General features: G+C 37.6%; 2 protein-coding genes and 1 long non-coding RNA gene across 3 annotated transcripts in view; 2 read left to right on the forward strand and 1 right to left on the reverse strand.

Moving 5' to 3' along the window:
• The window catches only part of LOC134754852 (serine/threonine-protein kinase polo), a 466,060-nt gene that overhangs the window by 218,087 nt on the left and 234,992 nt on the right, over positions 1-12,981 (reverse strand). The gene's annotated exons all lie outside the window — the stretch shown is intronic.
• LOC134754979 (uncharacterized) overlaps positions 1-12,981 on the forward strand; it is a 31,950-nt gene that overhangs the window by 965 nt on the left and 18,004 nt on the right. The gene's annotated exons all lie outside the window — the stretch shown is intronic.
• On the forward strand, positions 580-10,809 carry LOC134754916 (uncharacterized). Its single transcript, XM_063691391.1, has 4 exons — positions 580-700; positions 855-1,213; positions 1,324-1,510; positions 9,458-10,809. The coding sequence occupies exons 2-4, from the start codon at positions 864-866 to the stop codon at positions 9,716-9,718; spliced, it is 798 nt and encodes a 265-aa protein (XP_063547461.1). The 5' UTR covers positions 580-700; positions 855-863; the 3' UTR covers positions 9,719-10,809.

The raw sequence follows: 12,981 nt of genomic DNA on the forward strand, positions 1-12,981 counted from the left end.
GTGTGAAATTATGCCAAATCTGGCACCATTTATGCCAAGTTGGCAACACTAGAATTGTTGCAAAAGTGACCGCATTCAGCTTTAAATAATAGTTACTAATCTCTCCGGTGGCGCTAGTTAGGCTCCGGGACATGAGTATAACAAATAACCCGACCAAATTACGTAGGTTGTTTTTGGTAGTATTTCGGTGTATGGTGGCGCCGCCTAATTACTGTTTTTTGATGGACACTTTTCATACATAGAGATTTGTTTGGCTCCTTTATATAGTCTCCATGTATGGATGGTATAGAAAGGATGCCAATCTGTTATGGCAGAATTGTTGCAAAAGTGACCGCTTTTAGCTTTAAATAATAGTTCCCAATCTCTCCGGTGGCGCTAGTTAGGCTCTGGGACATGAGTATAACATGAACCATAGAAGGCAACAAATAACCCGACCAAATTACGTAGGTTGTTTTTGGTAGTATTTCGGTGTATGGTGGCGCCGCCTAATTACTGTTTTTTGATGGACACTTTTTATACATAGAGATTTGGCTCCTTTTTATAGTCTCCATGGTTGCTTTGCTAGTCAAGACGTCAAGTTGTCAGTAAAGTTGCGAAACTTGTAAAGAAAGTTATTTTGTTTGTTGTCCTAGTTTCATATATGAACGCAATAGTTCTAAAATATAAAGTTCGTGTTTACTAGAAAGTTACGCTTGGTAAGGTAAGTAGATGCTTCTTATGCTGAAGAACTTGGCAGGTTGCCATTGCCCGATCATTTGTAGGATCACACACCTATTTTTAGTGAATCGTTATCTTTTTCTATTACTGACTGTTGTCAAAGTGTTTATGGTCCAATTTGTTACGTTTGTTTCCAGGTGATCATAATGAATCAATACGTAATCGAGAGACGCCTGTGCATATGTTACGGGATGCTGGCGCTGCTGCTCACGATAGCAGTGGTCTTCGTCGCCATCCCTTTTAACCATTGGCGCACCACGCTTAATGTCTGTCCAGGGAACTATTTTGAGAACACTAATTGTGGATGTATATTTTATGGCGTCACTACATATAGAAACTTTAATGGGGGCCACCACTCCAGGTGCATGTATGCCACTTTGGCACCAGTGCCTGTATTAGTATATGCTATAATCATGGCTCTGTTTCACATGTACAGAGTTTGCATAAACAATGTTGGCAGATATGAGGATGAAAAGTCTACCTCTATGCAGGAAATGTGAGTGAAAATATTATATTCAATTATTGTTTTGTTATAACAAAATACTAAGAACTAAGGTTTTAGCCAAATTTAACATTGAAATTAAAATAATTCAAACTACGTTTCAGAGAGGGACAATCAATAGTAGTGACATCAAGGGCTAGAGTGGCTCAACGCAATGATTCTGTGATCTACTGCTGGGTTCCATCAGCTATTATTGGTGCATGTTTCTGTATTTATAACTTGGTTCATGCAGCTATTATAACAGATGGATTTGTTAAAACCTGTAACCAGTATCGAAGCTACCTTGTCACGGTATTTATTCTTAAATGTCTTATTAATTTTACCCTTTATTATTCTTTGCTTTCCTACAATAGTATGAAAATAATATATTTTAACACCTGTGTTCTGGACAACTAACAATAATGTTTTCCTCACTTTACCAAGCCTTCAACACCTTGCCAAAGTCACATGACAGTCACACTCAACTCCAATCATTTATTTATTTAGCTAACAGTGCTACAAGGGCACTTTCACACATCATGTAGTTTAACTAAGTTGTTTTATAAGCAAACAAAGGAAATCTCAACAAATACACAAACTATAGTTAAAAATAAGAAACAGAAAGACGTATAAATCTAAAGTTAATTAGAGGTATAAAACTATTAGTCAAAAATGCCTTTGTCAGTTAGTCATAACAGCAGTTTTAATTGGGACTAATTTAGCTGTAACCTTCTCCAAATAGCATCAGTTAAGTAACCATTAGTAAACCTTATACTGTTGCAATAAGGGCCAAGATTGTTTAGTTAGCTGCACTGTACAGGGCACACCCACACGGATATTATGTAATTAAGAGAGCTGTCAGTTTTTAAGTTCAAAGGGATATAGCACAGAACAAGTAGTATATTTTATAGTACTGTCCCATCTGCAAGAATTTATTAAAAAAAGTGGTATCAACAATTATATTTGGTAATAAAATAGATTTATAGATACAGATCAAGAAAAAAATGTATTCAAAATATTGTGTTATAATTTAATTAAGCCTACATGAAGCACAATAATGGACTGATGAGTGATGACCTTGGAGGAGGAGACCTGGACTAGAAAACAGATCTCTCATCTCGCCTGGTTTACAGTAGCGGTATTGACTGATATGCCTGTTGCTTAATCAAATGTGGCGTTTAACTTCAAACTCGGCTCAATCCATTCGACCCTCGGATCAGCAAATATCTACCCTGTTACCTTTTCTTAATACCAAAATCGCATAATCCGACAGATGTATTTACCTGAGTTTGAAGTTAAGAGACTCAAATGGTGTTGTTTGCTATTAAAACAAATTACAATATTTTTGTCACTATACAATAAATAAATAAATAATAAATAAGTATTATAGGGACATTTTTTACACAAATTGACTAACCCCCACGGTAAGCTCAAGAAGGCTTGTGTTGTGGGTACTCAGACAACGATATACATAATATATAAATACTTATATACATAGAAAACAACCATGACTCAGGAACGAATATCTTTGTCATCCATAGACATAGCATAGTTTTTTTTTTAGTTAGTTTTTTAGTTTATTTCTTTCATAATGATAAATTACAATATAAATTATTCTTACACTAATGTATATGAATTTATATTATGATCGTCAATTATTCAGCATGCAAACATGTAATTATAAAATATCAACAATGATAAATCAAAAACAATACAAATTATGAAAAACTAACTAACAATTATAAAAGGTATTGGAAAATTACCGTCAAATTAAAACTAAATAAATAATGGAATACATGTCAAACAAAAAAGGTATCTCGTAATGATCGTCATACTAAAACTAAGAGCCGTAATAATAACAGTTAAGAACTAATGTCAAATAAAATCCAATTTACAAAAACTATAATGTCAAACAGTTATTTATTCAAATTTTAATTCCATGTATTCATCTACTGAATATAAAGGGTTATTCAATAAAAAGTTCCTCAGTCGTTCAAATGCTTCGTCAGATATTTCATATCTAAATTCAGCTGGTAGACGTTCATAATAGGTTGGGCCCATTACTCGCGGATTCTTACATGAAAGTGCCATGCGACGCGGCACTGTTCGCAGTCTTCCCGTCGATCTGATTTGTTTGCCCATGACTTCGACACGTTTGAACAAAGACAAGTTTTTCTCACGAACATCAAAACTTGAAACATGTATACTGAGAAATGCGTCATTATACCATTACTTTTAAAAAGTTCCTTACAGTGATGCATAGGTTTAACTCCAGCCAGTAAACGGATCGCACGTTTTTGGAGAATTAGTACTCTCCTGGCATCTGTGGAATTTCCCCAAATCAGTGTACCGTATGACATCAATGAGTGAAAGTGCGAAAAATATACGGCTTTAAGTGATTTCTTCCATATCAGAGGTTGTAGTTTTTTTAAAGCATATATAGAACTGCTCAGCCTGTTACAAAGCTGGTCGACATGGCACTTCCAGTTAAGATTCGAGTCAAGTATGAAACCTAGAAATTTTGTTTCATTACATAATGGCATTGGACCGTTAGTAATACATGGAGGCGCTGTATAGTAGTTACTAGACATGAAACCGAGCGACCAGGGGTAAGAGAAAGACATACAAGATATTCATGTATTGACAGTTTCATGTATGGCAGCATAATCCTTTTTCTCTTTCACTCTTATAAACTTCGGTATTTCGCCATCGCCTTGCTATGACGCCATAACCCGACCATGAAAAAATGCCCGGTCGGTGATAAAGACAAAGCATGGCACTATTTTCTCTTTCTTCTTATAGAGACGCAATAAGACTATCTTTCTCTATCAAAGAGTGTCAGCTGTGAGCTGCCCTTGCGAATTGCGAATGTCAAACACTAGCCGTTCGGTTGGCGCAACGTGCCAAGTTACTCGTACGTAAACTTGACACATGCCATTGCAATGTTCATTGTTCAATCAAAAATAGATATAACTCCGTAATAGATGGATACAGTCTAAGGAAAAAACGTGCCTCGAAAATCACGAAAATTTGATTCTCGATCAGATGGCGCCACTACTTTAGCCTACTCTCGTATAGAGGGCGCTGACGGTTTCGTTTGTTATTTAACAATCATATAAATAATGCAAATAAAAAAAATCATATATCCATATTTAAATACATTTTATCGTATTTTTATAAATCTTCATTTTTAGTTTTAAAGTGTGTCGATAGATGGCAGTGAATTTACTGTGGTTACAAAATTTACTATGACAGTACCGCTCTATCTTATTATATCCTGTTTGGTTCAATGAACGCCACATAAGAAATCTGTCGGCCCCTCGCTCGTGTGTGGAGTGGAGTGTGGAGTGGAAACACGTCATCGTCTGATACTCGAACGAGATTTGAATCTTTAACAGATACACTTTGGTCCTCTTAGCCTTTGCCTGCGTTTAATCATCCATCATCCGTGATATTACTAATATTCTCGTATAATATTTTGCATTTTCTATAGATAATTATTGACCCGGGTATTTATGTCCTTAAACTATGTACGTCCAAAAGAGAGGTATGGGCACTGTGAATGTCATCTCGCTTTGGGTGGTTAGGTTAGATCTAGAGATTCTATAGCAGAGCCCAACTGGGAAACTACCTCCACCTTATAACCGCAGCCAAATAACACTAGACCCTACTCATAGTATTGTGTTCCTGCCGGTGAGTAAGGTTGCCTGAGCTCAACGAGGATGTAGTGCACTGCCTTATGGGAATATGCTTCGGATCCGGAAACCGCTACCAACTTTTAGTATGTTGTTGGGCATGTTATTCGGTCTCCAAAACTGCCGGGAGACAGCGGCGCCGGCCATCTACTTCGGAATGACGTCATCAAAATGACTCCCGCCTCGTTGCGAATATTGCATATTGCACCCAAACTATGCATTGCACATACACGTGTGGGGTATTAAATGAAAGCCAATTAAATGTTCTATATTTAATCCATACACCGTGTCTCAAATTATACAGCAATATTTAGTGCAAATTACAAAGAAATCAGAATGGTGGAAAAAATAATACGATTATTTGGGTTATACAACCAAACAAAAAGTCGGACGTTACAGCAATGTACTACAATATTAAAGATGACGTCTCAAGCCTTACATTAATATCAAAAAAATTAACATCTGTTTAAAATTGTGGAAATTATCCATCAAAATGTAGGTATTCGCCCATACAAATGCCTTAAAGTTAAAAAAATCCAAATTGGTCATATTCCAGAGAATCCGCATAAGCTTCTAGTATGTTATTAACAATATGACCTGGATTCTAAAACTGTCGGGAGACCATCTCTATTGTCCCTGTGTAACAAATAATGATGTCATACAGATATTCACTGCCGAAATTCGCAAAATGTTAATTATAGCTATACCATGAGTCACACATACACGTGTGCTACATGTAATGAAAGGTTATTAAATGTATTATGATTAATCTATACATTGTTTGCAAAAAAAAATGTTTGGTTTAAGAGCTATAAATAATGTAGGTATTAACGAATCATAATATATTTAATAACCTTTCGTTTGATATAGCACACGTGTATTATGTGTGACTCATGGTATAGTTATAATTTAGATTTTGCAAATTTCGGCAGCGGTCACATGTATGATGCCATTATTTGTCACTCAGGCACTATAGAGATTGTCTCCCAGCAGTTTTATGATCCTTTTTATATTGCTAATAACATACTAGAAGCTTATGCGGATTATCCTGAAAATGACCAATTTCGATTTTTTTTTACTTTAATGCATTTGTTCTAGCAAATACCTACATTTTGATGCATAAATTTCACGATTTTGGTCTGATTTTGATATCAGTGTATGACTTGAGACATCAGCTTTAATTTTGTAGTACATTGCTTTAACGTCCGACTTATGGTTTGGTTGAAAAACCCAAATAATCGTTTTTTTTTTCATCATTTTGATTTATTATTAAATTTCTCTTAAACTATTGCATATTTTGGTACATAGTGTATTAGTGAAATATATAATATTTTATTGGCTTTCGTTTAATACCCCACACGTGTATGTGCAATGCATAGTTTGGGTGCAAAATGCAATATTCGCAACGAGGCGGGAGTCATTTTGATGACGTCATTCCGCTGAAGTAGATGGCCGGCGCCGCTGTTTCCCGGCAGTTTTGGAGACCCAGTACCATGCCCAACAGCATACTAAAATTTAGTAGCGGTTTCCGGATCTGAACTATCTCTTCGACCGTTCCCCATAAGGCATAGTACTAGTGCGGGGTGTTAGGGTCGGCAACGCGCATGTAACAGCTCTGAAGTTGCAGGCGTCCATAGGCTACGGAGACTGCTAAACATCAGGCGAGCCTGTATGCTTGTTTGCCACCGACGTAGTATTACAAAAAAAGATATTTTTTGCCATCTATTTGGTCACTGGACACTCTTTTTGTACGAAAGTCTGTTAACTGACGCTACCATTGTTAACATTCTAATAGAAGCTTTCCGTTATATTAGGATTCAGGACACTATTACCAATATAATAAAAAAATTAAAAATAAATCTACTTTCACAATCGTTATAAAACACTGAATATTTTTGGCAATTCCAGACAAAGTATTATTTTACATCATTATAACGATCGTTAAGAGCGCTATTACATTTCGGCGTTGAGCGAGTTTAGGTATTTTACGCGCTGCGGCGGGCTGTGCTAGCTCAGTATGCCGATCCCTTCTACCACGTTTTCCCTCTCACTCGCACTACAATGATGGATTAAACAATCTTGATCCTTCGTGAAGCATATTGAAAACAATTATAACGACACTAACTTAAAATCCTAATTATTATTTGGTACGAAAATACTAAATCCAGTGCAAATGTACTTACTTTTGTATTATAAAAGAATTATTTTATACTAGAAAGAAATTATACTCGCTTGTTTACATGTTTCGTCATTACATTTGGTACAGGGTACAGGGTAACCGTACAGCTTGGGTAGCGAAACTATTTTAGCTATATGTAGCAGTGTTGGCCGTAATTGTTACTTTTAATTAACCATTGATCATTGCATTAACCATTAGTTCCGCCATTAACAATTGCATTACGCACCAATTGCATTAAAGTTAATTCGAATTAAATTTTTGAGACGATAATGGCCATTGAAGTTAATGGCCATTAACTTGAATGGCCATTAAAGTTACAAAAAAATTATTAGAATTACTCTCAATTGCATTAACGTTTAATAAAATAAAATTCGTGATATTTTAAAATGAGACAGCAAAATGACCCTGACTGAACCCTGGCAGTAGTAGCAGTACCTACTACCTAGCGGAATTCAGATTTCGTGCAACCATGGTGCAACATAGACATACGCGGTTTTGGTCATTTGAATCGTCAATCTGTCAATTTTGACAGTTTTGATAGATGTGTCAAACTACATTTTCCATCCCATGACTAATGTTGAAGGTCCTATCAAAATTGGACAAGCCGTTTCGATCTGGGATCCAAAACTGTCAAAAATATCACAAAATGTCAATTTTGACAGATAGTATAAAACTACACTTAACAATGTTACTTGGTGCTAAATTCTATCCCTAAAAGATAATTTTCACTGAAAATGACAAAAACTGTCAATCTGTCAAATTTGACTGATATGTCAACCAAACCTTAGTTCCACTAGGTACTGCTAGGGTTCAGCATCAGCTCTATCATGGGTACTGCTCTCCTAAGTGCTCATCAAGACGAGTCGGATGACTAAAACAGCGTGTGCCTATGTTGCACCAAACCTTAGATCCACTAGGTACTGCCAGGGTTCAGCATCAGCTCTATCAAAGGGTACTGCTCTCCTAAGTGCTCATCAAGACCAGTCGGATGACCAAAACAATGTGCGCCTATGTTGCACCAAACCTAAGTTCCACTAGGTACTGCCAGGGTTCATAAGGAGGATGAGTAATACATACTCAAAACTTATACAAGTTCAGTCTTAGTTATATCGGAGCATCGTTTATAATGGCGTAAGCGCCATCGACAATAAGGTCCCTTTTTATAGGAAATACCACATTTTATTCTGTTTTTAGTATTTGTTGTTACAGCGGCAACAGAAATACATCATCTGTGAAAATTTCAACTGTCTAGCTATCACGCGGTTCATGAGATACAGCCTGGTGACAGACGGACAGACAGACAGCGGAGTCCTAGTAATAGGGTCCCGTTTTTACCCTTTGGGTACGGGACCCTAAAAACAGAATAAAATAGCCGTATAAAATACCGTTTTGTGCGTAATAGTACGGAACCATTTGTGCGCGAGTCCGACTCGCACTTGGCTGTTTTTTTTATTTTACTACCTATAAAATCTCAGGTCATTTCAAATATTTTTAATGTTGTTCGGAAGTTTGTTATGTTACTATACTATATTATAATATTATAAAAACAAATACAGTACTCGGATCAAAGTTTCTCAGTCGCAGTTTACACGCACACCGTATAGCGTTTTACACGGCGCCTGCCGCACACAACGATAAAAAACCTCGTTGTCGCCGTCGAAAACGTGCGGAGCCGACCGACACAGGTCCGACCTCTTCAAGCTCTGCCGCGGTACTGAGATCGCGGGCGCGCGTCATCGGTGATATAGAGTAGTTTTCAAAAAATTGCCAAAAAATTTAAGTAGAATTTGATAAACACAAATGTACACCAACAGTATAAGCAAACGTTGTAGATTGCTCGTGTATAAAAATGACTTCGATACTAAGTAGATTTTCGTAGGAATTTACACTTGTTTCGAAGAGAAAATTCAATTCGTTTTACATTGATTTTCTCTTTCTCAAAAGCATGTAGGAAGAATATCATTCGATATTCCTAAAGTACAGGATATTAGTAATACAATATATCCAACTTTAGCAGAGTAAACTTCTCAAAATTTACAAATAAGAGCTCACAATTCAGTGCTTCACGCGGTTTTTAGTAAACGACCGTCAGAAAAAAAATCATTACTAATTTAATTAGTCCTTTTTCTAATATGTACAACGATATTCCTAAAGAGAAGAAGACGCTCTTACTGGAACAAGTACTCTTTGTTTCTAATAATGAGCGTAAAGTCTTAAATGTTGTCGGGAATATCATCAATTTTACATTATTTCGACTTTTCTTGTAAGAACGCTCTTAATCATATTATGTACTTGCATGAAATGTACTAAGCAGAGGACTGAATAAATTAGAGTAGGTAGGTATTCAGTCTTCTTTATTTTCTAACAATAATTAAAATGTTGCAGGAACTTCGTGCTGCTGGAGACCAAACTACCGCCATTCACTTCCGTCTCAGCTGTCAAGCTATTTACGATTATATGGACTACATACAGAAGAACCCGAACGGCATAGTCACTCAAGGGGAATATTACATAAACACAGGTTTGCTCCTGCAGTTGGCCATCATAGCCTCCTGGGTGTCGGTAGCTATTTGGATGGCAGTGGTCGTGTTCACGACCATGCGGGCATACAAGGAGCGTCACGTGCTGACATGCTGCGGGCACTAATCACCCTTCTCCTATCGTAATTAAAGACGATAAACCCCCAGTCCGTTGGTAGGTGTCGTTCGGGTTTGAAAGTCTGCAGTTGGTTAAAGAACCTTACCAGTGGATAGTTATCATTTGTACCTAACCAGACAACCACATGACTATATACCAAGTTGTTTAATAATTTAATAAGCGAACAGTATACATGTACCGCTGTATGGGATCCATGATAAATTGAACAACTCCTCAAGTCTTGATGGATTCAGATTCAAACCTTAAAACCAGAAACGTAGCCGGAGAGCGAAACTTCTTAGATCTTAGTGGCATGACTGGTTGTCAAGACAGGAACTAGCGTTGCAGAATGCTGCGTCACTCATAACATAAACTTATTGTGGGAGGCATTGTTGCGCTGCACACTTTGACGTTTTTCCAAATACGCAGGATGTAATTTTGGCGGAGAAGTTAGCCGGTTGGTGGGAACTTGTAGAGTTGTCAATACGTACACCTAAGAAATTTTGCGCGCGACTAAGAAATTTTGTTACATCCATTACACCTTAATATTTTGAAGCGCGTCTAAATAGCTGTTTAAACTAGAGACGCCCCGAATAGTGGTTTTGGAATACCGACTATTCGGCCCCTATCTCGGCCGAAGCGCCAAATATTCGTCGACCGAATAATTGGCATGACATGCGAACATATCGAGTCACAATTATTATGAAAACTGTTCACCAACAAAGCATAACGTTGGCTAAGATATATTTTCTGATGAACAGAATAATGAATGTAGTTAGTCAATCAAATCGCACCCATGATAAAAATAAAATATTTTCTAAATCAACAAATGCTCAAAAAAGATTAAATATACATACCTAGTTTTTGGTTATTTTTATTGAGTATTTTTTATTTTTAGGTAGGTGCAACAGATATTCGGTATTAGCCTGAATAATAGGCAACATTCGGCCGAATACCCAATATTCGACAAAGTGACCGAATACCGAATAGTTGCCGAATATTCGTGGCATCTCTAGTTTAAACATAGCTTTTTCCCTCCCTAGTGTTATTACATACTTAGATGATTGATTACCTAATGAAACAACAAACAAATCGATAGGTATATCGCCGCGACACGAGCTTTGTTTTTCATTTCATAGGTAGGTACAGTCGCCATCAAATATATCGGAGCGGCTAAGGCGCTCACAGATATCTGAGCACGCCTCTATTGTCAGGGCGTTAGAGTGCGTGTTCAGATATTGTGAACACCTTGGCCGCTCCGATATATCTGATGGCGACTGTACTAGACCGCGGGCCAGGAACAGATTTCCATGACCAATCGCCTCCCGGGCGAAAACTCGTATAGTGGTTACCGGCTATGTATGATGAACCCTCGTGAACGTCAGCTGCCGCTCCGTTGGTGGGTTGAGGAATGGCAGCAAATAAAGTCTATAAAAAAAATTTAGTCATCGCCTCCCGCTTGATACTTTGTCAGATGATAGTTCAGATGCTATTGTGAATAAACGAAATCGTCAGCCGATTGTATCGCTGTGGAAAGACCGTCAGCTGGTCACATGAACATGTAAAAAAGAAAATTCTTTTCAGTCATCGGCGTCATCGCCTCCCGTTTGATTCTTTGTCATATGATAGTTTAGATGCGATTGTTAATAAAACAAGTCGTCAGCCGGTTGTATCGCGGTGGAAAGACCGTGTTACGCGCTTCGGTGGCTGCCATTCCTCAACCCACCAACGGAGCGGCAGCTGACGTTCACGAGGGTTCATCATACATAGCCGTTAACCGCTATACGAGTTTTCGCCCGGGAGGCGATGACTGACGAAATTAGCGCCTGGCTCGCGGTCCATACCTATAAGTAGGTAGGTTGTTTTGCATAAGATGACATATCTCCGCAAATTGACACATACGCGAAATGCCACTTATGTGAAATGCCACATACGCGATATGTCACATAGGCAAAATTCACGATACGCGATATGCCACATAGGTGAAATTCTACATACGCGATATGCCATATGGGCGGAATGCCACTTAGGGAACATGTCCATACTACGTGACCCATTTTTCATAATTTTTACTTCCCTCCCCCAAATGCCAAGGTAACTTTTTGCTGCCTGTACCTTGTCACTAATTTCAATTTCAATTATTTATTTATAAAATAATAATTTTACACGTCACATTTTCAAATTTACAATTATAATTTATATTCCATATACAACAATAATTAGTATTAATTATAGTAGGTATTTTTAGCTAATTATATAACTTGAGCATGAGTCCGAATATGAATGCCACATGAATGTATTTAGTAACTCGACTGTACTTTTTTATAAACTTTTCTTATAATTTTACTTGCTAAAGAACTCTTGCAACGAATAGTACGCAGCAGAGATTAGGTAAGATTTCAGTTTAGATACAAACAGGTTATTGTTTCTCGCAGTCTTTATCTCGTCGGAGACCTGATTGTAAATTTTAGGACCGATGTAGTTGAGACACTTTTTCCCCTTTGCCAGCCGCGTTCTAGGAGCGCGGAGCTCCTGGCCGCGCCTGAAGTGATACTTGGGTTCATCAGCGTTTGACTGGAACTGTTCTAAGTTACATCTCATCAGCTTAGCTACCTCCAGGATGTAAAGGGAAGGTAATGTTAGAATTTTGTACCTTATGAACAGCTCTTTGGCTGGATGGTCCCATTTGACGCTTCAGGTCATTCACTAGAGATACATACTCAAGAAGCTATAGCCCAGGAGATTTACATTGGCTAAATAGTTTTTTTTAGAAAGCTACCTCGGGAGAGAGGAGAGAAATGACATATAGGGCCACCACACACTAGCGTCTCCCGAGAGTTGTCTAGACGCTGACGCTCGGGAGACGCTAGTGTGGATGGCTCTTACCGAACGCTACCGTATGGACGGAACAGTGTTAATACTTAATAAATAAATAACAAATATTATTCCATACGATACAAATATACAATACCTATCTGTTACATTGTGCCCATGCAAATATTAGGTTCGATTAGTTCTCACCACATCTATGTATATCTACTACTTACTAATATAATTAGCCTTGTACAATAGATAACACTGAATGTTTTTAAAATGGACCACTTATAGAGACCACTTTGAGAAAAGAAACATTTAATGTTTGTAATTGTAAGGTCAGACGGACAACTGCGCTTACTCTAAATGTAACCGTAGATAAAGGCTTAACGCATTCACGTTTTCGTAGCGCTACACGCGTAGTCGATCCTAGCGTTTTCCCGCTTTGTAAAGGAAAG

This window comes from Cydia strobilella, chromosome Z (assembly GCF_947568885.1).
Source record: "Cydia strobilella chromosome Z, ilCydStro3.1, whole genome shotgun sequence".
Taxonomy (NCBI): domain Eukaryota; kingdom Metazoa; phylum Arthropoda; class Insecta; order Lepidoptera; family Tortricidae; genus Cydia; species Cydia strobilella.